Source organism: Girardinichthys multiradiatus, chromosome 22 (genome assembly GCF_021462225.1).
Source record: "Girardinichthys multiradiatus isolate DD_20200921_A chromosome 22, DD_fGirMul_XY1, whole genome shotgun sequence".
NCBI classification, from domain to species: domain Eukaryota; kingdom Metazoa; phylum Chordata; class Actinopteri; order Cyprinodontiformes; family Goodeidae; genus Girardinichthys; species Girardinichthys multiradiatus.
The window spans coordinates 6,578,619-6,605,407 of record NC_061814.1 but is presented as its reverse complement, the minus strand read 5'-3'; the positions used below and the strand labels follow the sequence as shown (position 1 = coordinate 6,605,407).

At 40.0% G+C, this 26,789-nt stretch overlaps 1 protein-coding gene across 1 annotated transcript; it reads right to left on the bottom strand.

The window, feature by feature from the left end:
- Nucleotides 1–781: 781 nt before the first annotated feature.
- Nucleotides 782–18,209, bottom strand: ctu2 (cytosolic thiouridylase subunit 2 homolog (S. pombe)). The gene is made up of 16 exons (XM_047350929.1): nt 17,966–18,209; nt 16,569–16,643; nt 16,184–16,262; nt 14,636–14,695; nt 13,804–13,864; nt 13,593–13,702; nt 8,571–8,815; nt 8,308–8,443; nt 8,049–8,180; nt 7,812–7,903; nt 5,726–5,823; nt 4,834–4,917; nt 4,588–4,684; nt 2,182–2,248; nt 1,792–1,850; nt 782–961 (listed from the first exon to the last, which is right to left on the bottom strand). Exons 1-16 carry the CDS (start codon nt 18,019–18,021, stop codon nt 901–903), a joined length of 1,512 nt encoding a protein of 503 aa, XP_047206885.1. The 5' UTR covers nt 18,022–18,209; the 3' UTR covers nt 782–900.
- Between the last annotated feature and the right edge of the window lie 8,580 nt (nt 18,210–26,789).

The following is a 26,789-nucleotide window of genomic DNA, read 5'->3' as shown; positions in this document are numbered from 1 at the left end:
AACTAAATGTTCAACTAAGAACTTAAGCCAACACTATTTATAAAATAAGATTCTATTTATTAATTTATTGAAATCCAATATTAGCATATTAGAATCCAGCTGTACCCCAATACTTCGAATGGACTTGGATCGTACACTAAAATGGTTACTATGGTGAAAACTTGATCTGTTATTTTCTCTCCATTTCCACAAAGATGTATCATTTACCAGCATACATTTATTCTCCTTAAACTTTTCCACATCTTGTTACGTTACAAACACTAACATTAATGGATTTTATGTGACAGTCCAACACAAAGTAACGAATATTTGTGAAGTGAGAAAAAGTGCTAAATGGTCTTCAAATGTTTTAACAAATAGAAATCTTTAGCGATCCTTTCTCTAATTTCCCAAATCCAGGGTGAACAGAAGTCACCTTCATGTCATTTAATACCAGCATAAATGCAGCTGTTCTGTTTCTGGCCGCAGAAATTTGTTAGAAAACACAAATCTGGCCTCACTATTCTGAGATCATGTTTAGAAACCAAGAAACATGGTAGTGGCAGCATCATGCCTTGGGCGCACTCTTTTCCAGCAGGACAACGGAAACTGGTTGGTTGAAAATGGAAGGATCTAAACACAGGACACATAAACCCTGAGAAACAATATTAAAGTTTGTGGTTTGTAACAATGTGAAATGTAAAAATGTTTAAGCGGTGTAAATACTTTGCACTTCATCTTCATATAAAGTTACAGGAGTTAAGCTACTGTACAGTAGGAAACCAGCTTTTTCACAGAGGGCTAAATTCTGGGACAATATCTGCTTTATTGATAAAAAAAGAATTGAACAATTATGGTTACAAGAAGTTTCACCATGATATAAAAATAAATTAAACCGTGTTTGAGTTTGATCTTCTCCCTCTAATCGTTTTCATCCGCATCATCCAGCAGGAACTCACTGATCTGCTCTCTCATCGCAGACCTGCAGAACATCGAGGTGAGAGCAACTGTTAGAAGTTAGATTTAAAAAAAAGAACTCAAAAAATCTGGAAGCAAAAATAATGTGTGTGTGTGTGTGTTATGGGTTCAGTAAAACAATCTGTTGATTAAGAAGGTTCTGGATTGAAATGATCCAGAAGTAACGACAGCAGTCAGGATGAACGCTGAGAGGAGCTTCAATGCTTCCATCTATTAGTCATCAGAGAAAGAAAGCAGGACTGTGAAGTTGATCAGCTTTTCTTTTAAAACCATAATGAAGTCATACTGGATTACATGTTCTAACCTTACAGCCACGGTTTGTAAAATACAACACTGCAGCCAGGGTACTTCATGTAGTTTTTGTAGAATATTCTGAGAAAAGCTGTGGTTTAACTAGGGTAAACAGTTCGGTACATTTAATGAGCAGGTTGATCAGATGGATATTCATTCATTTGTTGAAAAGCACTCTATTAGCTCAAAAAGTTGACTTCATAACCCCACTCCCTGTACCAGTGCTCCAGATGAAACCAGGATCTAATCAGCAGATCAACTACCCGGTCCACATCATAAAATAATTCTGCTAATTCCTCCACAGTGATGCTAAAGGCCAGTTATCACAAACACCTGAAGGAACAGCCAGTTATTAGGTTTGGGGGGTAATTACTTTTCCACCTAGAACCAGGTTAGTTGGATAGATTGTTTTACTTTTCCCAGCACTGTATGTAGTGTGAATGTCTGCTGCAACAGTTTACCCAGATGAGACGGCATTAAATAAAGCAGTAATGTGATGGAGATCTTCTGGAGCAGATAAAACATGATCATTGTGTGTCTCACCAGGTTTGCCTTCTGTGAGCCTCTGACAGAACATAATGAGGGAGATGATGAACAGAAGACTGTGAGGAAAATAGAAAAAGGACATGTGTGAAAAACTCATCTATTTTCATGAAGTTCAAAAAAACATTATTTTAAGTCATTATGTAAATCTTGGCATTTAATGAAAACACTCCTTCCTATGCCAACATGGGAACCTGGACCAGGCCAGCACAGTTCTGGATCTTTAGTAAGTCTAGGAAAGAGTAAAATCCCAGTTTGCTCCACCAACTTGGAGACAGCAGAGAACGAAATCAGAATCCTTGCTAGAATTTTTTCTCTGCGGCTCCTGAACTTCATGCATGTCACAGAAACTGCTGTTACAGAACCCACAGTGACAGCGTTTCCACTCACCATGTCCCTGATGGTCCGCTGGCAGCTGTAACACAGCAGGCTCCTCAGCTCGGCCGCCTCAGGTTGCCTGGAAAACAAAGAGCCCACATGATGGCAGCAGCTTGTTCTGCTGTTTAAAGGTGTCCCATCATAAAGAGCCAAAAAACAGCTGGCTGTCAGCTACAGGAAACATCTGCCACAATAACCAGAAGGACAAAATGAACATGAATCCAAGTAGATCAGATGACCTCTGACCCTTCGTCTACCAGAGAGGACAACTTTAACCCTCGTCTTATGTCCTTTCATGTTCTGCTACTGGTGATATATAAGTAAATATAAGTTTAGAAGAAGCGAACTGACCTGGACCTGACCTACACAGGTAGGATCAAGGCTAAATGTAGGAGGTCGACGTTTCTTTATTGGAATGCTGTTAATCATAGAAGGTCAGAAGAACAGCTCCAAAACTGAAGGACTTTTTAATGGTTTTCCACATCAGCTCCACTCATCTCTCAGGACACCACTGACTGAAGAGTTCTTCAGAAAATTTTAATCATTTCTGATTTTATTTTTTTTATTTTTTTATTATTTTTATTTAATTCTACTTTGTTTTTTTACACTTGTAATCCTAGCACTTTAAGATAACTAAGCTGGTGCATTTTACATAAAATGTTATTACATAGACCTAACTTCATTTATACCAATCGTGACTGAGTTGAACTTACTGCTCAGACTAGTCTTCAGTAAATAGGACACTAATGGACTGAACTGGAAGTCCAGTTTTGTTCCCCTGACCATCCTCAGCATGCATGGAGCGGTTAGCAACAGTGGAGACTAAACATTCCTGTGAGCAGAGCCAGAATGAACTTTCTTTCCTGTCCTTCAAACCCCTTGACAGGCTGGGTGCCGGGAGGGCAGGACAGGACAGAGACTCAGAAAAACACAGAAATAGTGGGCCAGCAGCACCCAGTGGGCCAGCAGCACCCAGTGTCTTTCCTCCTGCCCCGGGGCCTCGTGTACAAAGCGTGAATACGCACAAAAACCTTGTGGCGCAAAGTTTTAAGCACAACTCAGCATGTACAAAAATAAACATTGAGTGAAAATGTGCGGAAGCCACGCAAACGTTTTTAATTGACAATAATGAACTACAGAGAACTAAAACTCACATGAATGAACTGAAATATGATTTCATTCAGTTTTATTTAATTCATGGAGCATCAAACTTGAGGTTTTTTATTGAGTTTGAGCTTTTATGGTTTAAACCAGAGCGATGAAACTGAATCACATTTAGCCTCATTAACGTAACAGTCAGTCAGTCATTTTCTACCGCTTATTCCATAGTGGGTCGCGGGGGAGCTGGTGCCTATCTCCAGCAGTCTATGGGCGGGATTTAGCCTCATTAACATAACACACCTCAGAAAAGGATGGAAACAATCTCGGTCGGATGTAAACTGTGAAACTTCTTCTGTTTTTACCTGTTGATGGAAATATTCATCGGTCTGTGCGCCAAGGAGCATAAAATGCATGTGAATCATCTAAGGGTCACTTTCATTTTCAATGAAAAAGAAATGTGTATTGGATCAGCAGATTAACTCCTAACAAGTCGGGTTTGATGATTCCTAAGGTGGACAAGCTGGAGACAATCACACATGTCCATAAATAGCTGCGTAAAGTTGTGCATAATTATGGAACCATAGCAGCTTTGGCTCAGCTGGAGAACACCATCAATGGAAGAAGTGAGAGGGAGCTTTTTGTTCAGAGATCCTACTGACCTGCTGGTACATGATGATGCATGGCTTATCAGCCGGTTCAAATTGCCCAGAGCAATTATTTTGGAGCTCTGCATGGAGATGGCCTCAGTGTTACAGAGGGAAACCAGGAAGAACCGTGGGTCACTGGTGCCAGTTCCAGTTCTCCCTACGCTGCGGTTCTTTTAACCGGAGCTTTTCTGATGGAGCTGACTGACAGGTCGGGTATTTAACAGTCATCCCTGAGACGGGCCATGCCAGCTATATGGGACGGCCTCATCCATATGTTGCTCAGATTTAGAAAGTTCCCCTAAACTGTGGCACTGACTTGCAGCGAGGAGCAGATTTCTGAATGTAGTCAGAGCTACAGACTGGACTCATACTGCTATAAGGGTCCCATCTGTTGTCATGGTTATTTGGACACGTGGTGGGTGCCTTCTGGTTATTTATAATACTTTGCATAAGTATTCAGGGGCGGGGACCGTGCGGTCCAAGCTATGCCAAATTCACCGCAAATTGGGATGTATGAAGGCAACATGTGCGGTGACATGTCTACGCACGCTTTCGTACATCTGAATTTTTTGTACACCACAATTTCCAGAATTTCTCCCTACCGCAAACGTTTAGTATGAAAGCTTTAGTACATGAGGCCCCTGGTTGTCAGCAATAAATCAGCCCTTACTTTGGAGAAGAATAGCAGCCAACAGCACCTTCTGGCCCCCCACAGGGTCCTTCAGAGGAGCAACACTGTCCAACAGCAGCAGTTGGTTCTGGTTTCACTGAAAAAAGGACACACATGCTACTAAAGTCAGAGGAACTGCCCCAACAAGACACACAAGAAATGACATCTGATCTCTGAGCAGTGAATGCATAAACTGGCTTTACACCGTTTTGTGTAACTTATGGTGATCCTGATAGAATACTGCACCTGAGTTTTGGCCTGAGGTATGAGGGACTTTACTCTGAGAGAGCTGCTCTGAAATCAGTGTGGCCTGGAGAGCTGAAGCCTCCTCTGAAAAACAGGAGAAAACAAAAACTTCATTCATCTGCTGCAGAAAGGAGGGAAAAATGATCACAGAAGAAGAAATAAGGGAGAAACCTTACAATGACCAATCATGTTAAAGCTGCTGTTTCCTTATCTTGATCCATATGTTACATGGGTCTAAATGGGAAAAATAAGCTGCGTGTTACATCAAGTCCCTGTCATGTCTAGTTTAGCCCATAATTATTATTATTATTATTATTATAAAGATAGTTTTATGTTCTGAGGGATGCCTGTTACATTTCCTGTCAGAAACAATGCAAATCAAGATGAGTTTTGAATAAAATAATAGATTTTTAATTGATTGATTACATTTGAAAAAAAAATTGGACTTTTGGAAAATCATTTATACTCTTCTCAATAAACAAAGGAAAAATCTTTACTTACAGCCACCATTCATATAGGAGGCTTAACTGGACACCATAGGACTGCAGACTGAACATTGTCTCTACATTGTGACACTAATGGAAGTGAGTTAAATATCAGCGGCAGCCTGTTGTAGCTGCACATCAAATGGCCTATGCTATAGCATGACATGGGTAGGAAGGTGATGTCTGGGTGTTTTTCATTAATGCTCTGCATGAAAGAACTGTATTCGTGTCATTTGCAGTTTTTCTGGAATATGTTATAAAATGCGTCTGTTTTAGGGTGTGATGTGGGGTTAAAGGAGTCACTTTTCAGAGAAATGTGTGTAACAGCTATTTACTGTAGAAACACCAGTTCCCACCATCCCAGCGGTCACTAAAACCCATGCTTCTCTCGGTTGGAACAGACTCACCTACAACTGTATCCAGGTTGCACATACACAGCAGACATCGGTCAGTGCCCTCAGCAGCAGAGGAGCTCCTGCAGGTGGTCTGTAGCTTCTCGCCGGTCCTGTATCAACACATACAGGATCAAGGTTATGGGAGTAGAAAATAGCTCCGACACCACAGTATAAGAACTTTCATTGGCCCACCGAATGTTGCTTAATTTGTCTTTAGATCAGCCAGTTTTCTGGGAAAACTAACCTCTCTAAAACATTCATATTCTTTCAACAAGGGGACATTTCAGCTGGGCAGGTTGTCATTTTTTGATCTTCTTCATACACCGTATTGCCAAAAGTCCTAGGTCACTCCTCCAAATCAGAGTAGTCATGCTGCGACTATTATTAGTGAAAGAACAGGTCGCTCTCAGGAGCTCAGTGAATTCCACCTTGGTACCATGATAGGATGCTACCTGTGGAGTGAGCAGCTACACCCAACCCTTACATCTCTTAGGGAATCGTCCAAGCTTCTGCTGGCAACAACTTAATGCTCACCTTCTACCGATGATCCACATAGCCCTGTCTTTCAGTATTTAACCCTTTCTCTCTCCTAGACATGGCGATTGACTGAGCTTAACTGTAACTAACTGTATGTGCTCTCTTTCAGACTCTAACCTTGAAAACTGGCTCAGAGTTTATCTGTTCTTTCTTTCTAGGTGAAACGACTAAAGGAGCCACATCCATTAACATTTACTTTTCCTTCCCATAGAAAGGACTCATGGATCAGTGCTTCTTTGTTCTCTTTGTGTCTCTGTTCTGTTCTCTCAAACCCCAAGTCGGTCGTGGCAGATGGCCGCTCACACTGAGCCTGGTTCTGCTGGAGGTTTCTTCCTGTTAAAAGGGAGTTTTTCCTCTCCACTGTCGCTACATGCATGCTCAGTATGAGGGATTGCTGCAAAGTCAACACCAGTGACTGTCCACTATCTCTACATGCTCATCCGGGGGGAGGGAATGCTGCAAGTCACTGACTGGATGCAATCTGCTGGGTTTCCTTAGACAAAAAAATATTCTATCCAATTTGAATAAATAGCTAACTCTGACTGCACTGTTCAATGGTTAGGACTAATTGGAATGTATGTACCTGACTGTTGTGAAGTGCCTTGAGACAACATGTGTTGTGAATTGGCCCTATATAAATAAACTGAATTGAATTACATCACCAAGTTCAATGCAAAGTAGTGGATGCAGTGGTGTAAAGTATGCAGTCACCGGACTCTAGAGCAGCAGAGATATGTTCTCTGTGTGCCACTACAATGGATGAGTCTGGGTTTGGCTAGAAGAACGGTACTGGCCTGATTACATTGTGTCAAGTGTAAAGTTTGGTGGAGGGAGGATTATGGTGTGGGGCTGTTTCCACAAGGTGGGCTCAGTCTGTTAGGGTCCAGTGAAAAGGAACTCGATGCTTCAGCAAACTTTGTGGCAACAGTTTGAAGATGATCCCTTCCTGTTGCAACATGAAGGAACACCTTTCGAATGAATTAGCCAAGCCATCTTGTCCTACGTCAGTGTCTGACCTCACAAACGCACTTCTGGAAGAATAATTCCCATAAAGGTCCTAAACTTTATGGAACGTTTTCCCAGAGGAGCTGAAGCCATTACAGCTGTGAAGGATGAACCAACATCACATAAAACCTTGTGGATTAACAATGGGATAAAATTCAAGTTCATGTGCTTACTTCCAGCAATTAGGTCCTCTACAATTACACTTTTCATCAAAGTACTCTGTTCTTCTGAACAATGCCTGGACCGACCCATTTCCTCAGAGAGAAATTCTCTCTGACCTCTCTGCCTGTTTCAAGACTGTTCACAGAATGAACCACCTCACTGATTTATCTACACACTGCCATCATGTTGAAGACACCCCTTTGAATCATTGATTCCATTAAACAGTATCAGCATGTCCTTACTGTCGGCTCTGCTGGGTTTACTCTCCTGTACCTGCTACCGAATGTTTTGCCATGAAGAAATAGTTTATGTCAAAAACAGTGACTGATCTGGTTAATGATGTTGGAGTTCTGGTACTTTATCTTATGAAGGATGCTGGTGGTTCCTGACTGACCGGTAGATTGTGCTCACAGTAGAAGGAAAGTCTGCCTGCAGTTTGGTGACAAAGCTCTCGGTCAGACGCTGGATGCTCGCCTTGTCAGGTGTCTGTGGGACGGATACAAACACACTGCTCAAGAAAACATGTCCGTTCCCACCAAACAGGAGAGATATACCAGACTTTTCCTTTTGTGAAAAAAAGCATGTCTGTTTAGGTTATGATGTAAGAAACGGTCATCAGCTGGATTCTCACCTTTGTGTCCAGGCTTGGGATGACAACAGATGGCACTTTGAACATATGATTGTAGTAAGCTATTTCTTTAGCTGAGTATTCCCTCATTGGCCTCACTGCTACTACATCACCATACCTGCAGTCGGAGAAGCCCTGGGAAACAAATAATATCAGATATTTTACACTTAATTTCCCTAGGATCTGCTCATGTCCTCTGACAGGAGATGCTAAGAACAGCTGGGCGTGCAGTCATCATATTTCCCTGCCCCAGTGTTCGCACCGTGTCCTGGGCCAACTGTGCTCCTCTGCCCAGTGTTATACTGGTGAGCAGTTTCACGGCGAGTCTCGTGCAGTTGTCTCCAAGCATGAGTTTACTGTAGCCTCTAGTCCGAGCAGTGTGCACCAGCAGATGCTGCCTTTGGAGAGAAAATTCACAGCCAGGTCAGCCTGGTTTGGGAAAAACAAACTGGAGTGCAAATGGGCATGAGTGATGCTTTAATAAATGGATGAGAGATAGCTACAGAGAAAGTAATGCAGTCAGACCTTAGGGTGTTTAAAAGGTCTTGTTTAGCCGTCAGTGTTTTAGCTGAGCCGATCAGCTGCTGCAGTAAGTGTGTCTGGGACTCCTGGATAGCAGGTAGTGACACACCCTCCTGCTCCTGAGCCATTACATCAGTCCTGCCGCTGCCACTCTGCAGGAAGAGATCCACAGCCGCTTTGTAGGCAGACCTGGGTTGGTCTAACGGTGATGAAGGAGCCACCACAACAGATCCAGGAAGGTCCAGAACCTAGAAGAAGGCAGGGAAACACCTTTAGAAACCTAAAATGTCATCATGATCTTTAAAGCAGCATTAACTTCTTATTTGTTCATAGCCATGATGCAAACATGTGGTCACTTTTTATAATACAAAAAGTATTCACACCCTTCACCTATTCCAGTTTATGTTAAAGCCACAAACATTAACAAATGTTCTGTTGCCGACCATCAAAAAGTACGGTGCATTACTGTGAAATGGAAGGCAGATGATACATGGTCTTTGGTTGAATGTTTCTCCCAACTTTGAACATCTACTGACTGACATTTTTGCTCATTATTCTTTATAAAGCAGCTCATGCTCAGTCAGATTAGATGGAGAACATCCATGAACATCAGTTTTAAAGTCTTGCTATAGATCATCAGGTGGATTTAGGTCTAGACTTTGACTAGGCCATTCTAACACTGAATATGCTTTGTTCTAAACAATCCCATTGTGTCTCTGGCTGTCTGTTTGGAATGGTTGTCCAGCTGGAAGACGAATCTCCTTCTCAGCTTCAAGTCTTCTGCAGCCTTCAACAGGTTTTCTTCCAGGGTTGTCCTGCTGGTACCTTCAGCCATCTTCTCATCCACTCTGAACAGCTTCTCTGTCCATGCGAAAAAAGTCTTCCCACTGCATGATCCTGCCACCACCAGGTGAATCCATGTGCATTATGTGCCCAGGATTGGGCAGTTACTTCTCTGCCACATACAATGCACAGAGCACCTTAGTCCTCATGTTTGCTGTGTCTCCTGCACAGCTTTCTACAAACTGAAAACAGGACATCTAATGGCTTTCTTTCAACATTGGCTTCTCTTGTCACTCTTCTATAAAGACCGGGACCCGTATTCACCAAGAATCCTAAGACTAAAAGTAGATCCTAGTGACGTCATTCTAAGAAGAATTGTAGAATTTCTCGAATTCTACAATTTTTCTAAGTATTTTCCCTCGGTAAGATAAAAGTTATTCACGAAGCATGCTAGACCTTAAGAGATCTCTAACGTGAGGAAATGTTTAGTGTAGCGAGGAGAACTTTTAGTGAGCCTAAGAGCGTCTTAAGCCAAGAAGATGGTGGAAAGACCGCGAGAAAGGAGAGATATTCTCTGAACAATGAATAACAGCAAATTAATAAATGGGGATCCACCCCCTTAGTAGTCGAGTAAATGAGAACATAAACTTCTATAACAATCATACATTTATTATATGGAGAAAAGATTAACTTTATCATCTCTTTAGGGGGAAATTAAATAGTTTCAGCAGCAGGACAAAATAAAGGTGAACCTCTAGTGAGGTAATATCATCTGTTCTCTAGTGTGCTGCCATCTCATCTCTAGCTTCTGAATGCAGCAGGTAGAAACTACTCCTGGATGACTGCTCCTATGTTTTTTTGTATGTCTGCTCTATCTTCTTTAAGCCCTAGTCGGTTGTGGCAGAAGCTCACTTACACTGAGGCTGGTTCTGCTGGAGATTTCTTCCTGTTAAAGGAAGAAACCTTCACTGTCACCGCATGCTTGTTCAGGAGGAGGGATTGCTTCAAAGTCTGTCACTTGATGCAATCGGCTGGATTTCCTTGGATAGAAAACCGATGAATGTTTTCTAACAAGGATTGAACTGAATACACTACTCACAAAAAGTTTGGGATATTTGACTTTCAGGTTAAATCATATCATGAAAGTATGGCTTACGTTGAAGCATGCAATGGTGATATCCTGGTGTCAAACAATTCAATGAAACAAAAGCTAACAACAGTGGTGGGTATACCACAACAAACAATCTCAAAGTCTCAATAACATGTCATGTGACCTTCAGCATCAATTACAGCTTGACAACAACTTCTCATGGTGTTCACAAGTCCATTTATTGTCTGCTGAAACATGGCATCCCACTGTTCATTGGAGGTCTCCAGCAGTCATTCCCTAATGATGCGACCTCAGGGAGCTGGAGCATTGTTGTCCATGAAGATAGAATTAGATCTGTGTTGTTCATGCAGGGCCACAATGACTGGATTAATGATGTAATTCAGGTAGTATGGGCTTGTAGCTGTACCATTCACAAAGTGTAGAGCAGTTCTGTATTGACTAGACACACCTGTCCACACTGTACCACCACCACCAAAGGCTGGTCTGGTGACAACAGTAACTGATGCATACAGGTCCTTCTCAAAATATTAGCATATTGTGATGAAGTTCATTATTTTCCATAATGTCATGATGAAAATTTAACATTCATACATATTAGATTCTTTGCACAGTAACTGAAATATTTCAGGTCTTTTATTGTCTTAATATGGATGATTTTGGCATACAGCTCATGAAAACCCAAAATTCCTATCTCACAAAATTAGCATATCATTAAAAGGGTCTCTAAACGAGTTATGAACCTAATCATCTGAATCAACGAGTTAACTCTAAACACCTGCAAATGATTCCTGAGGCCTTTAAAACACCCAGCCTGGTTCATCATTCAAAACCCCAATCATGGGTAAGACTGCCGACCTGACTGCTGTCCAGAAGGCCACTATTGACATCCTCAAGCAAGAGGGTAAGACACAGAAAGAAATTTCTGAACGAATAGGTTGTTCCCAGAGTGCTGTATCAAGGCACCTCAGTGGGAAGTCTGTGTGAAGGAAAGGGTGTGGCAGAAAACGCTGCACAACGAGAAGAGGTGACTGGACCCTGAGGAAGATTGTGGAGAAGGGCCGATTCCAGACCTTGGGGGACCTGCGGAAGCAGTGGACTGAGTCTGGAGTAGAAACATCCAGAGCCACCGTGCACAGGCGTGTGCAGAAAATGGGCTACAGGTGCCGCATTCCCCAGGTCAAGCCATTTTTGAACCAGAAACAGCGGCAGAAGCGCCTGACCTGGGCTACAGAGAAGCAGCACTGGACTGTTGCTCAGTGGTCCAAAGTACTTTTTTCGGATGAAAGCAAATTCTGCATGTCATTCGGAAATCAAGGTGCCAGAGTCTGGAGGAAGACTGGGGAGAAGGAAATGCCAAAATGCCAGAAGTCCAGTGTCAAGTACCCACAGTCAGTGATGGTCTGGGGTGCCGTGTCAGCTGCTGGTGTTGGTCCACTGTGTTTTATCAAGGGCAGGGTCAATGCAGCTAGCTATCAGGAGATTTTGGAGCACTTCATGCTTCCATCTGCTGAAAAGCTTTATGAAGATGAAGATTTCATTTTTCAGCACGACCTGGCACCTGCTCACAGTGCCAAAACCACTGGTAAATGGTTTACTGACCATGGTATCACTGTGCTCAATTGGCCTGCCAACTCTCCTGACCTGAACCCCATAGAGAATCTGTGGGATATTGTGAAGAGAACGTTGAGAGACTCAAGACCCAACACTCTGGATGAGCTAAAGGCCGCTATCAAAGCATCCTGCGCCTCCATAAGACCTCAGCAGTGCCACAGGCTGATTGCCTCCATGCCACGCTGCATTGAAGCAGTCATTTCTGCAAAAGGATTCCCGGCCAAGTATTGAGTGCATAACTGTACATGATTATTTGAAGGTTGACGTTTTTTGTATTAAAAACACTTTTCTTTCATTGGTCAGATGAAATATGCTAATTTTGTGAGATAGGAATTTTGGGTTTTCGTGAGCTGTATGCCAAAATCATCCGTATTAAGACAATAAAAGACCTGAAATATTTCAGTTAGTGTGCAATGAATCTAAAATATATGAATGTTAAATTTTCATCATGACATTATGGAAAATAATTAACTTTATCACAATATGCTAATATTTTGAGAAGGACCTGTAGTGCTCTCCTTGACATCTCCAACATAATTTCTGCTAAACGTGAATCGACCTTCAGAGAAAGGCACTGAGGCCCACTGGTCCTTCATCCAGCGTAAACACTCCCTGGCCTGCCTGGTGGTGTGTTCAGGTACCCTTACAGGTCATCTAGCACGCAGACCACCCTGATGTGAACGGTTTCTAATGATCTGATGTGACACTTAGGTGCCTCTCACCCCCATTAAATGTGCCAGGAGATGAGTGGCATTCATCATCTGGTTCTGCAGAGTTCTGTTCACAATGAAGCGGTCATCAGTGGGATGTGGCCAAAGGACGTCCACTTCTAAGCCTTTTCGTGACTTCCTGACACTCTGTGATGTTCTAAGCTCAGTGGCCACCTCCATCTGAGAACTTCCTGCTTGGAGCCTCCAATGACGAGCTACTACTGATCAATTATTAGTTGTCGTCTTAAAATGTGAACAGCCTGATGAGGAGGACTGATTGAAAGCCAATTCTGACTGAAGCAGGAGGTTTGTTGGTCGATTCATGGATTAAACACCTGTTGTGAATCTTGCCATTAAGCTCCTTGTTAGAGAACAGCAAGATGTGCAAAAAGTACTGGAACCTTGAGCAGTTTGACAAGAGCATTTAAACGATTAGAGAAGGTCACATTAGGTTCACCAGTAAAGGTTATAGTGCATTTTAGGTTCATCCTGGAATGTCAGTAGAAAGCTGATTATCAATAACTTTTTATGAGTAGTGTAGTAGAGGTCTGTATAGAAACTGAATCTGTCTGTAGTGTAAAGTACCTTCAAAAGACTTCTGTTGTGAATTGGTGCTATAAAAATAAACTGGAGTATACTGTGTTACTTCATTGATCTGTCACATCAAATCCCAATAACAAACATTGAGGTTTGTGGTCATACGTTTAAGAACCTTTTGCAAAGCACTGGAACTGTGAAAGCAGGCCAGTATTGATATGAAGAGAGACCCAGTGTGGTGGGTCAGCAGCCTGTCCCTGCATTCATACTGACCTGCTCCAGTGGTAGAATGTAGAAGGGAAAACCAGTTGATCTGAACATTTCACAAAGCTCAGATGTTGTTTTCAGTTTCATCTCTTTAGACTGGCCATGAGCGCCACCCTCTGGAAACATAGACACACAGTCTATAGAAGATGTATTCAACAGAATTCCTTCAGACTGATGGAAAATAACTGGACTGATTGAAATGAGTGATTTAATTTACCATCGATGTAAACAATCCCAGGTGAGAACCGCAGCTTTTTATGAGCATTCTGACTCACACCCTGACAGGAGGGAGAAACAAGAATGACTGTAAAACAAGGTTTAACAGCATGTAGATGGTAGTTAAAGATGATCTAGAGAATATTTGGATGTCCTACAGCAGGGGTGCCTGGGTCCAGTCCTCCAGAGCTACTGTCCTCCAGCTAAATGCATCCCTTCTCCAACACACCTGAATCCAATATCCAGATTCCCTCATCAGCCTTCAGTCATCCAGCTCTGCAGAGGTCTGGTAATGAGCCACTCCTTTAATTCAAGTGTGTTTGGCAAAGGATGCATTTAGCTGGAGGACAGTAGCTCTGGACCGGCTGACCTCCAGCCCGGCTGACCTCCAGGGCTAACAATCCACCACATTGTTTGATAACTAGGATAAATTTGGAATCAGTGAGATTGACTTGGAATCTGTCTGTATGATTGGATTAGACTGCCTTAAGCCTTGTCCTATATAAATAAATTGTGTTTATGCATGAAGTCTTCTTTTTGTAAATGTCACATACAGAATTTTTACACTGGAACCAGTTTCTGGAAAATATTGTTTCGGTGCTGCTAAGACATTGGGTTCACGTCGATGTAAAGCTGAAATAATCCCAAAACACTAATCCAGTGATAGTCAGAGCCAAAACTGAAAAGACTTGCTTCTCATTAGAAGGGATAATTACAAAGATACTTCTACACTGACAGGACAATAAGAAGAGCAGCTGTACGCTTCAGTATGAGGAGTTTCACTCTGACCAACCCAGTTCTGCTTAGAGAAAGGCTTTAATCAAATGTTACACCTCTTGGACTTGACTGAGCATTGAGCAGGATGAAGGACCCCCAGACACAGCCAGCAGCACCTAGAGAGAGAAGAAAAAATTCAGTGTTACATCTTCCACACCATTCATTACACATCAGGTTTCTGGCAGAGTTTGGACCGACTCAGTTCCTTTGTTTGTAAGATCTGCTGGTAACTTTATCGCTGAGAGTTGAGATGTGAGAGAATGAGCTTTCAAATCACAATTCAGATTACTCCACAGTCAGCTGTTAGTCAGATTATAACAGTGGAGTGATTGGGAACAACAGCAACTGAGCCATGAGGTGGTAGGCCACCTAAAACCACAAGGAGGGGTCAGAGGATGCTGAGGAGAAAAGTGCAAAGAGGTAACAACCTTAGATTAGTTAAAGAACAGTGACAAAAGAGCTTCATGGAATGGGTCTCCATGGCTGAGCGACTGCATCCAAGCCTTACATCACCATCTGCATGGAGTCAGATGCAGTGGTGTAAACTGCCACTGAACTCTCGAGCAGTGGAGACATGTTCTCTGGAGTGAAAAATGACCTGTCTCTGTCCAGCAATCCAATGATAAGTCTGGGTTTGGCAGCTGTCAGGAGAACGGTACATCCCTTAATCCACTGTGTAAAGTTCGGTGGAGGGAGAATTATGGTCTGAGTTGGACTCAACCCTTTTAGGTCCAGTGAAAGGAGCTCAAGATATTTTAGAAAGTTTTATGCTCCCAGCATTGTGAATATAGTTTTATGATGAACAGTTTCTGTTCCAGTATGACTGAACACCAGTAAAAAAAGCAAGGTCTGTTAGGACATGTATGAGGGAGTTTAGTGTGAAGATCATAACCGGACCTCAACCTGTTAGAATACCTTTGGACTGTGACCCGGGACATCCAACATCAGTGTCTAACCTCACAGTTGCACTTCAGGAAGAATAAACACTCCTAAACCTTGAGGAAGGCCTTCCCAGAAGAGCTGAAGCTGTTATAGCTGTTACTTATGGGCTGAAACAGTTTGAAATTTTCAGGTTTTCATATTTTAGGTGCTATATATTCTCCTTCTATTGGGTTCCAGAGTACAGGAAACCACTGCCAGGAAAAGAAGCCTGAGGTAATAAATGAAGAATATTTTACCTATAGTCATATGTAATGATCCACCAATTATAAAACTGGACGTTTGGTACTACAATGCATGAACAACCAACATGCTGTTTGATGCATTTTGAGCTCAGTGATTATGGATCTATACTTTTATACATGAACTGGGAACTTCTTGTATATCTGTCATCACTTCATGGTCAATGCTGTTGAGTGTTAGTAGAATCTAAACTTTACACTAATCAGCTTGTAGGTGTTTTCTAGTCCTTAGAAAGAAAATCTGACTGCCAATCTGACCTCACAGAAATGAGGAATCTGTGTCAGCCAGTTAAAACTTTTGGCAGACGGCATTCCTGAATACTTTTTTTAAGGAAGCTTTTTGATTTGTTACAACAAGCAGAGTGTCTCCTACCCAGCATTAACAGGATGTAGATCAGGTTCATAAATATGTTATCTCCTCACCTTCTCTCCAGGGAAGATGACTCTGGTTTTCCCCAGCATGGCTCTAAACTTATGGATAAAGCTATCTCTGAAACAGCTCCTGAGAACGAAGCAGGATTAGAGCAAAGACAGAAAGCAGGACACTCTGCAACATAACACTTTTCGAAGCTTTGCGCCTTTTATGAGCAATGTCTTTCTCATATGATATTCTAATTATTATGACCAGGTACGGCAGAGTAAATACTTTACAATGATACATTACCTTCTATATATGAAATATAAGTGCCTGCCTAGTAACTTGAATGATGCCTTATATGGCTTGTTTTTACCGTGCTAGCTAACCTGGATGAGTGATAGTGCTGCATGCACAGTGATTCCTGATTAGCATCTGGCTGCTGTGTCCTACCTGCAATAAGCATCTCCTGCTCTGATGACCACAGCTGCCAGCTCCTCCTTGCATTTCGCACATTTTTTCGAAACACTAATAACATAGAGAAAAACAGTGTTTTGTTTAAAAAAAAAAAATTCTAATATTTTGGAAACCTACTAAGAGTGGAATACATGACAGAAAATAAAAGATCCTGCTATTTTTTTATTATCTGTATATTCACTTTTTAATTTCAATTGTTATAAATCCTGTTTATCCTGATGACTTTCCTATAAACTCTACCATCTCTCGAGTTTGTTAGCTTCTGTTTCACCGCCTGCTTTTTGAGGACTGACCACAGCTTCTTAGTGGGGATCCAAAGTTTCAATGTTTTGATCTTCATGCCACTTTAACAAAACTGTTGTGTTGTGACCCAAAAAGCCTGGTCGATGAAGGCCAATCTCTTGGATGAGAAGCAACCCAATACATGGATCATAAAAACATGCTTCACTGGTGACACGGTATGACCCATGTCAGCGTTATTCTTTCTCTGAACAAAGTAGCACCAGTCTTCTGCTGTACTTCCTGTAGATGTTCAGTCTATACTTGATCTTTTTCTAGCACTGCTTCTTGCCTCAGGGCTGTTCTCCAAAACAATCTGATCATTCGACTGATTTCAGCTGGACTGGTCTGGACAGCTTCTCCTGTGCTATACTGACCTGAAGTCAGCTGATTATTTTGTGACAGAAAAAAATACACAGCATTTAAGCTAGTAAAGATTTTTTGAAGTTAATCACTTTGCAAGATAATCTACAGTGTTGTGAAAAGGTATTTGCACCCTCACAGATTTCAAACAAACACATTTCTGTCAGACAAAGACAACCCGAGTAAATATAAACGGTATATCTTTTATTGAGGGGAAAAAAGGACTTGTAGAAATCTAATCCACCCCCAAACGTTTTCAACAATGGCTCAGGTTGGTTTGGATAACTTAACTGCTTTTTGTATTTACTTAGATTATTTTTGCGTGAAATGAACATTTGTTTGACGTATTTAAATATTTCAAACAAATGAACATTTGTTTGAAATATTTAAATACGTCAAAAAATCAAAACAAGAAAAAAAAAAATCTGTAAAGGGGTAAACAGTTTTTTCCAGCCCTGTAACAACAATGTGGGCTGTCACCACAACAATCTGTAAACACGTTCGTGTCACTGCCAGAACCTTCCGCCAACACTGTCGGTCCTTATTTTATATGGTTGCAGTTCCGTTCCCTACATTAGTTCCCACCTGTTAGAGGTTACATTAACAAAAACATTCTACATATTTATTCATTTAATAAGGTTTTGCTGCATCATTAAATACCAGCATAAACACTCGTGTATTCTCATCGTGGAACTGTGTTATCCCAGCGCGTGGACGTTTGGACCTCTTACCCAGGTGCGTCCACGCGCTCCAGCTGCTCGTGATACTCTTCTTCCACCTGACACATCAGCGTGACGTGACTGCAGCACAGCTGGACGTATTTACAGCTCAGGAGATAAGCCGTGAATCCAGGTTCTCTCCAGCGACCCGAGCAGATGGTCCTGTTCTAGATGGTAGCTTTACAAACCAACGCAACTCGTCTTCTTCTTCGGTTTATTGGCGGTTGGCAATCAGCTTTTGGTGTGCCTTACCGCCACCCTCTGAATTAGAGCGTGAACCAGAATGGACGCATCATATTCGACCACAGAGTTCTGATTTTATGAGGAACCCGCCCTAATTAAAATATGTTCACAAATTAAATAAAGTAATTAAATTAAATCAACATTACAAAACTTACATAGAAGAATATGTCTTTCTCTGTGATCTATTATACAATCTAAGGTTCATGTTCGACTGTTTGTTGTGATCGACCACATAGTCATGTAGGGTGCTTTCCTATTCTGCTCAGACAACTATTCAGGCCTGCATGGATAAATCCATACAGGCTTGACATAATATCATCATTGATGTTTCCATTATTTTACTCACTGTTTTTTAACACAGTTAAAGTATCTCCCTTTCTGCTCTGTCGGCTGTGTGACAATAGGTGGATCAACAAAGGAGAAATGAAAGACTTGAAAAAATGAGATTCTATTCTACATGCACTTGCTGTTAATAAATAACCGCGAGTTTTCTGTCATGTCTTTCCTAAAATGATTTAAATCAGTGTGATGTATGTTATTCCTCTTTTTATAGTGTGTCAGTAACATTTTCACTTTAATACTTTGTCATTGCAGTGTGATGTTTTGAGCCAAATAAAACAACTTATAAAAGCATGTGCTGCAAAATTAGTAAACTTTACCAACAACTTTAACATTTGCCGGGAAAGTGGGCATTTTTTTCTAGGCTGATGTCTGTGTTTCATGATTCCTTAAAATATAAACAGGTGTTTTTATGCAGATTTTACCTTTTTGAATATCTGGCTGTCCAGGTAGAGGGCCCTGCTCGAAATATGGTTATGAACATTTACAGGCCTATGAAACCCAAAACACACTTTTACAATGATTTCAATGACCTTCTATCTGTGATATGTGTTGACTACGACTGTTTATTCATTGTGGGAGATTTCAACATCCATGTTGACAACCCCCAAGACAGAGAGGCAAAGTAATTAGTTAAACATTTTGGTTTGACTCAACATTAAACAGCCAACACACACAAAATTAGCCAAAGAGACATAAAAAGAAAATGCTTTATTAAGGACAGTGCAACTAAAACCTTTAACTAAGTTACTCTTCCACTTTCACTTTGTCCTCTAACTCAGTAAATAACCTGGTAGATAACTTCCATACTAAAATTTCAGACCTCATTGATTCCATTGCCCCTAATTAAGGTGAAGATTATCTCGGGTAAGAAGAAATCTCCGTGGAGAAATGCTCCACCGGTAAGAAATGACAAAAGGACGTGTGTTTATGGTAAATTGGGGATAAATATAAAATTTATATGATTTTTTTTTTTGTTTCTTTTTTGAAGAATAACCAAATTAAGACTAAGAATGGGGATGTAATGTTGTTAATTTTGTTAACATGAAAGTAGAAGCGATAAGAGTATTTACTAGTGGTTATGGAAAAATGCTCCATTGAAGTTATAGATCTGAGAAGGTTATAATGCAGTAGGTTAATCTGGAAGGGTCAGAATAAAAGCTCACATGTTGTATGGAAAATATTACACAGTAAGGTGGATTATTATTTGTAAAAAAAGTAAAGGCAACTGAAGTTTAAAAGAAGAAGAATGGTTCCCCATAGTAGCGTGGACCTATTCCAAATTGCGGCTGGAAGTACCTTAGGGTTTGGGGTGGCTTTATGTTTTTTATTTTGGCAAAGTGGTACGTATATATTTCTTTTCACATTACTTAAGAATCCTATTGATATTTTTGAATAATTGTAAATAAATGTGACGAAAGTCTTATTTAATTGTGTTTCTTGGAACTGTACAGGGCTTCGTAAAACAAGTTATGAGCAGAATTAAACAATTATAAGCCAAAATTGTATTTCTGTAGGAGACGCATATGCTGGTTCATGAAACAATTAAAGTAAAGTGTAGATGGCCAGGTCAGATTCTATCATCTCCCTACTCTTCTAATTCTAGGGTGGTCATGATAATGATACATAAATCTATTCCCTTTCGAATTGAAAAAAAATGATAAATGACCCAAATGGTAGATTTTTCATTGTACAAGGAAACATTCATTCCACTCGTCTTAATCTAATTACAGTATATGGACCAAATGACAATGCTGACTTCTATAATGATTTGTTTTTTAAAATTTTAAATATGCAAGGAAAATATATATTGTGGGGGATTTCAATTATGTCTTGGAACCTACTAAAGATAAATCAACAGGCATAGACAATACTCATGAAAAGACTAGAATAGTGATAAATCAATTTATAAAATAATTAAATTTAGTAGACATATGGAGGACTCGGTATTCAGCCAAACATCAATACTCATGTTGGTCGGGCACTCACAGAGGATACTCCAGAATTTATAATTTTTTTGGTTTCAACAGAATTGGTCCATCATATTAAAAATAGTCAATATCATAGCATAGTTATTTCAGACCATGCAGCTGTTTCTATAACATTAACAGAACCAAAATTACAAAAAAATTACAATAAATGGAAATTTCAAATAAAATGGATGCAAGACAAAAAAAATTTTAGAATTCTTTGGTGAACAAATTAATGATTATTTCCAGATTAATACATATGAAACAACAGCAGTAATATAATGGGAAGCCTTTAAGCCATTTATAAAAGGGCAAATTATTAGTTACACAAGTAGGAAAACTAAAGAAAGGCATGAGATGACAAAACATCTTGAAGAAATAATACAGGCACTAGAGAGCAGTGTGCAAGGAGGTCAAAATACAACTGAAATATTGAAAGAACTACTACTACTTAGAACTCTTTATAATGAAATGACAACTGAAAAGGCTGCTGCTAACTTACAAAGGTTAAAACAACAATATTAGACTCCTTGCATGGCATATAAAACAACAGGAATCTGAAAGGTCTATCACAAAATTAGAGACATCAAAGGGGAATACTACAGTAGATAAACAGAGATAAAGGCTGTATTTAAACAATTCTTTCAAAAACTGTATAGTACGGAATATAATGGCCTACCTAACCTACAATCAAAATTCCTTGATAAAATAAAATTTCCACAAATTTCAAAGAATGTTAGCGATAGTTTGGATATGCAAATTAATATTACGAAAATCTTGGAAGTTATAAACTCCTTAAAAGCAGGTAAATCGGCAGGACCGGATGGTCTCCCTTTTGACATACACTAACCGGGCACTTTATTAGGTATACCTTGCTAGTACCGGGTTGGACCCCCTTTTGCCTTCAGAACTGCCTTAATCATTGGTGGCAAAGATTCAAAAAGGTACTGGAAACATTCCTCAGAGAGTTTGGTCCATATTGACATGATAGCATCACACAGATGCTGCAGATTTGTCGGCTGCACATCCATGATGCGAATCTCCCTTTCCACCACATCCCAAAGCTGCTCTATTGGATTGAGATCTGGTGACTGTGGAGGCCATTTGAGTCCAGTGAACTCATTGTCATGTTCAAGAAACCAGTCTGAGATGATTGGTGCTTTATGACATGGTGTGTTGTCTTGCTGGAAGTAACCATCAGAAGATGGGTACTTTGTGGTCATAAAGGGATGAACATGGTCAGCAACAATACTCGGGTAGGCTGTGGCGTTGACACGATGCTCAATTGGTACTAAGGGGCCCAAAGTGTGCTCAGAAAATATCCCCCACACCATTACACCACCACCACCACCAGCCTGAACCGTTGATACAAGGCAGGATGGATCCATGTTTTCATGTTGTTGATGCCAAATTCTGACCCTACCATCCGAATGTCGCAGCAGAAATCGAGACTCTTCCTGTTCTAAGCTGACAGTAGTGGCACCTGGTGTGGTCTTCTGCTGCTGTAGCCCATCCGCCTCAAGGTTCAACGTGTTGTACGTTCAGAGATGCTCTTCTGCAGGCTTTGGTTGTAACGAGTGGTTATTTGAGTTACTGTTGTCTTCCTATCAGTTCGAACCAGTCTGACCATTCTCCTCTGACCTCTGGCATCAACAAGGCATTTGCACCCACAGAACTGCTGTTCACTGGATAATTTCTCTTTTTTGGACCATTCTCTGTAAACCCTAGTGATGGTAGTGCGTGAAAATCCCAGTAGATCAGCAGTTTCTGAAATACTCAGACCAGCCCATCTAGCACCAACAACCATGGCATGTTCAAAGTCACTTAAATCACCTTTCTTCCCCATTCTGATGATCAGTTTGAACTGCAGCAGATCGTCTTGACCATGTCTACATGCCTAAATATATTGAGTTGCTGCCATGTGATTGGCTGATTAGAAATTTTAATTAACGAGCAGTTGGACAGGTGTACCTAATAAAGTGGCCGGTGAGTGTATATAAATATTTAAATAATAAATTGGTGAGGCCTATGTAGGATATGTATATTGAATGTTTCAATAATGGTAAGCTCAATGAGAGAGTCTTTGATTATTCTATTACTTAAACCCGGCAAAACAAATACAAAATGTGAAAATCTGTGACCAATAAGCTTAATAAACACAGACACTAAAATTATGAGTAAAATGTTGCCAGAAAAATTAGAAAAGGTGCTACCAGATATTATAGAGGACGATCAAAATGGATTTATAAAAGGCAGACAGGGATTTCACAATGTAATAAGAGTTCTCAATATCCTATATAATCAAAAAGATGAGGAAGATGTGGGCATTCTTGCACTTAACGTGGAAAAGGCGTTTGATCCAATAGAATGGCCGTATCTTTTAGAAGTATGTAGTAGATTTGGATTTGGCGAGGCCTTCTTGCTTTGGATTAAACTATTACATTCTAATCCCATAGCAGAGGTTGTGAATAATGAAACCATTTCTGAACCCTTCAAAATTAGGAGAGGATGTCCCCAAGGCTCACCGTTGTTGCCACTTTTATTCATTTTAGCAACAGAACCACTGGCAATTGTAATAAGATCAAGTACTTCAATACAAGGAATTAAAACTGGTAGTAAAGAACATAGAATAGCTTTATTCGCTGATGATGTTATCCTTTTTCTTAAACAATTAAATACCTCCTTGCCAGCTCTCTTAGATTTAATAAAGCAATTCAGCCATCTTTCTGGTTATAAAGTAAACACTATGAAATCATCACTCATACTACTTATGGCTGAGGACAATCAAAGTATAAGACAAAGTTTAAAAACTTTTAAAATTACTTCAAGAATTATTTTTTAAGGTATCAAAATAGTACCCCAACTAGAAAATGTTGTATTAACAAACTATGAGACATTAGTAGAAGCAACCTCAAAAGAATTGGAACGATTGTCATCTCTCCCAATTTCACTTATTGGAGGAATAAATATTATAAACATTCCTTTGGTAGGAATGTTTATTAAAATGTCAAACACAATTAGAAGATTTATTTGGAACAAAAAGCAACCTAGCATTCGCTTATCTTATTATACTTACCTTTTGATACTGGGGGTTTGAAATGTCCTAACCTTTATTGGTACTACTTAGCAACACAACTGAGGACAATAATTTTTTCATCCAAAAACATTCCATCTTGGATAGATACTGAATCAAGCTCAACTAAGTTACCACTAAACCTGTACAGGTCCTTCTCAAAATATTAGCATATTGTGATAGTTAATTATTTTCCATAATGTCATGATGAAAATGTAACATTAATATATTTTAGATTCATTACACACTAACAGGTCTTTTATTGTCTTAATACGGATGATTTTGGCATACAACTCATGAAAACCCAAAATTCCTATCTCACAAAATTAGCATATCATTAAAAGGGTCTCTAAATGAGCTATGAACCTAATCATCTGAATCAACGAGTTAACTCTAAACACCTGCAAAAGATTCCTGAGGCCTTTAAAACTCCCAGCCTGGTTCATCATTCAAAACCCCAATCATGGGTAAGACTGCCGACCTGACTGCTGTCCAGAAGGCCACTATTGACACCCTCAAGCAAGAGGGTAAAACACAGAAAGAAATTTCTGAACAAATAGGCTGTTCCCAGAGTGCTGTATCAAGGCACCTCAGTGGGAAGTCTGTGGGAAGGAAAACGTGTGGCAGAAAACGCTGCACAATTAGAAGAGGTGACCGGACCCTGAGGAAGATTGTGGAGAAGGGCCGATTCCAGACCTTGGGGGACCTGCGGAAGCAGTGGACTGAGTCTGGTGTAGAAACATCCAGAGCCACTGTGCACAGGCGAGTGCAGGAAATGGGCTACAGGTGCTGCATTCCCCAGGTCAAGCCACTTTTGAACCAGAAACAGCGGCAGAAGCGCCTGACCTGGGCTACAGAGAAGCAGCACTGGACTGTTGCTCAGTGGTCCAAAGTACTTTTTTCGGATGAAAGCAAATTCTGCATGTCATTCGGAAATCAAGGTGCCAGAGTCTGGAGGAAGACTGGGGAGAAGGAAATGCCAAAATGCCAGAAGTCCAGTGTCAAGTACCCACAGTCAGTGATGGTCTGGGGTGCCGTGTCAGCTGCTGGTGTTGGTCCACTGTGTTTTATCAAGGGCAGGGTCAATGCAGCTAGCTATCAGGAGATTTTGGAGCACTTCATGCTTCCATCTGCTGAAAAGCTTTATGGAGATGAAGATTTAATTTTTCAGCACGACCTGGCACCTGCTCACAGTGCCAAAACCACTGGTAAATGGTTTACTGACCATGGTATCACTGTGCTCAATTGGCCAGCCAACTCTCCTGACCTGAACCCCATAGAGAATCTGTGGGATATTGTGAAGAGAATGTTGAGAGACTCAAGACCCAACACTCTGGATGAGCTAAAGGCCGCTATTGAAGCATCCTGCGCCTCCATAAGACCTCAGCAGTGCCACAGGCTGATTGCCTCCATGCCACGCCGCATTGAAGCAGTCATTTCTGCAAAAGGATTCCCGACCAAGTATTGAGTGCATAACTGTACATGATTATTTGAAGGTTGACGTTTTTTGTATTAAAAACACTTTTCTTTTATTGGTCGGATGAAATATGCTAATTTTGTGAGATAGGAATTTTGGGTTTTCATGAGCTGTATGCCAAAATCATCCGTATTAAGACAATAAAAGACCTGAAATATTTCAGTTAGTGTGCAATGAATCTAAAATATATGAATGTTAAATTTTCATCATGACATTATGGAAAATAATGAACTTTATCACAATATGCTAATATTTTGAGAAGGACCTGTATATGTATTCTGCCAATTCAAAAAAAACACAATATGAGAAAACTAATCCTATTGTTCGAAATATGACAGATTTGGTTTGAGGTAAAAAAGTGGATGAATATAAATGATAATATTTCTCAGTTTCACCCTGTTTGGGGAAGTACTTCATTTAAACCAGGAAAGATGGATGCAGGATTCCAGATCTGCGCAATAAATGGTATTTGTAAAATAGGCGATCTTTTCCATGAGGAGAAAATGATGTCTTTTTAAGAAATTGTTTCGGAATTTGATATACCAAGAAAACACTTTTTCAAATTTTTACAAATAAGAAAATTAATTTTATCACAAAATCAATCTGTCCAACTGCCACCTCTCACATCTTTAGAGGAACTGGTGACAAATAATTGCTTTAAAAGAGACTTAATTTCGAAATTTCTAGAAGTGGCTCCTATCTGGCTCTTCCGAAACATCAGTGTCTAAACTTGAGTTATGGAAAGTGGAGCTGAATATATATATTTCAGGAGAAGAGTGGGAAATCTGGTGGTATGTCTTAAAGCGCAAACAAAATCACTAAATACTAGCATAAAACTAGTTCAATACAATTGGTTATTGCAAACATAAGTCACTTTGATTAGGTTGAATAAATATAATAATAAAATACCTGATACATGCTTCAAATGAAGTGTTGCTAGAGAACAGTTTTTCCACTGTGTTTGGGAATGTGATATAATTAAAAATTTCTGGAAGAGAGTAATGAATAAAATCAAAATGATTCTGTCTATAAACAGGCCCATTGATGCAATTATAATATTATTACACTTGTACCCTAAAAATTTTCAGGTGAGATCTCATCAAATTAAGTTTATAGATTTTACAGTGCTGCAGGACAAAAGGTTGATAGCTTGTAACTGGAAAAGATTTGAACACCCCACAATCAGTGCTTGGATTACTGTAATGGCACAATGTATGGCGATGGAGAGAATAACTCATTATAATATTATCTTATAAATGAAATGGATGTCTATGAAGAAATATGGAAAGGCTTTGATATAGAGCACTTAGTAATGCAATCGTAGATCTAACTATAAGAAAAATGTGTTCAAATAAAATATTTGTATATATGTATGTAATACAAGGTACCTTTAGGTATAAGCAATTTCTGATCAGATTTATTTCTTCTTTTTTGTCTATTTTTAAATTTTTATTAAATTGTTTTTATGTGTTTACTTTTTTGCCAAACAAGATGTTATGTTGGGATGGGAAGGGTGAAAATTCAAACCATTATTAATTGTAAATCTGTTTAATGTTTTCTTTCTCTTTAGTGTAATAAACTAATAAAGATATTGCTAAAAAAAAAGTATAATTTCCATTGACCAAATTAGCCAAAGAGACATAAAAAGAAAATGCAACCAAAACCTTTAACTAAGTTACTCTTCCACTTTCACTTTGTCCTCTAACCCAGTAAATAAACTGTTTGAAAACTTCC

Coding starts and splice junctions, on each gene's coding strand:
- ctu2 (XM_047350929.1), bottom strand. CDS start 18,021: ATGTGTCAGGTGGAAGAAGAGTATCACGAGCAGCTGGAGCGCGTGGAC. Junction 13,703..13,803: donor TGGGATTGTTTACATCGATG/GTAAATTAAATC, acceptor CTATGTTTCCAG/AGGGTGGCGCTCATGGCCAG. Junction 8,181..8,307: donor CACAGTTGGCCCAGGACACG/GTGCGAACACTG, acceptor TTTGTTTCCCAG/GGCTTCTCCGACTGCAGGTA.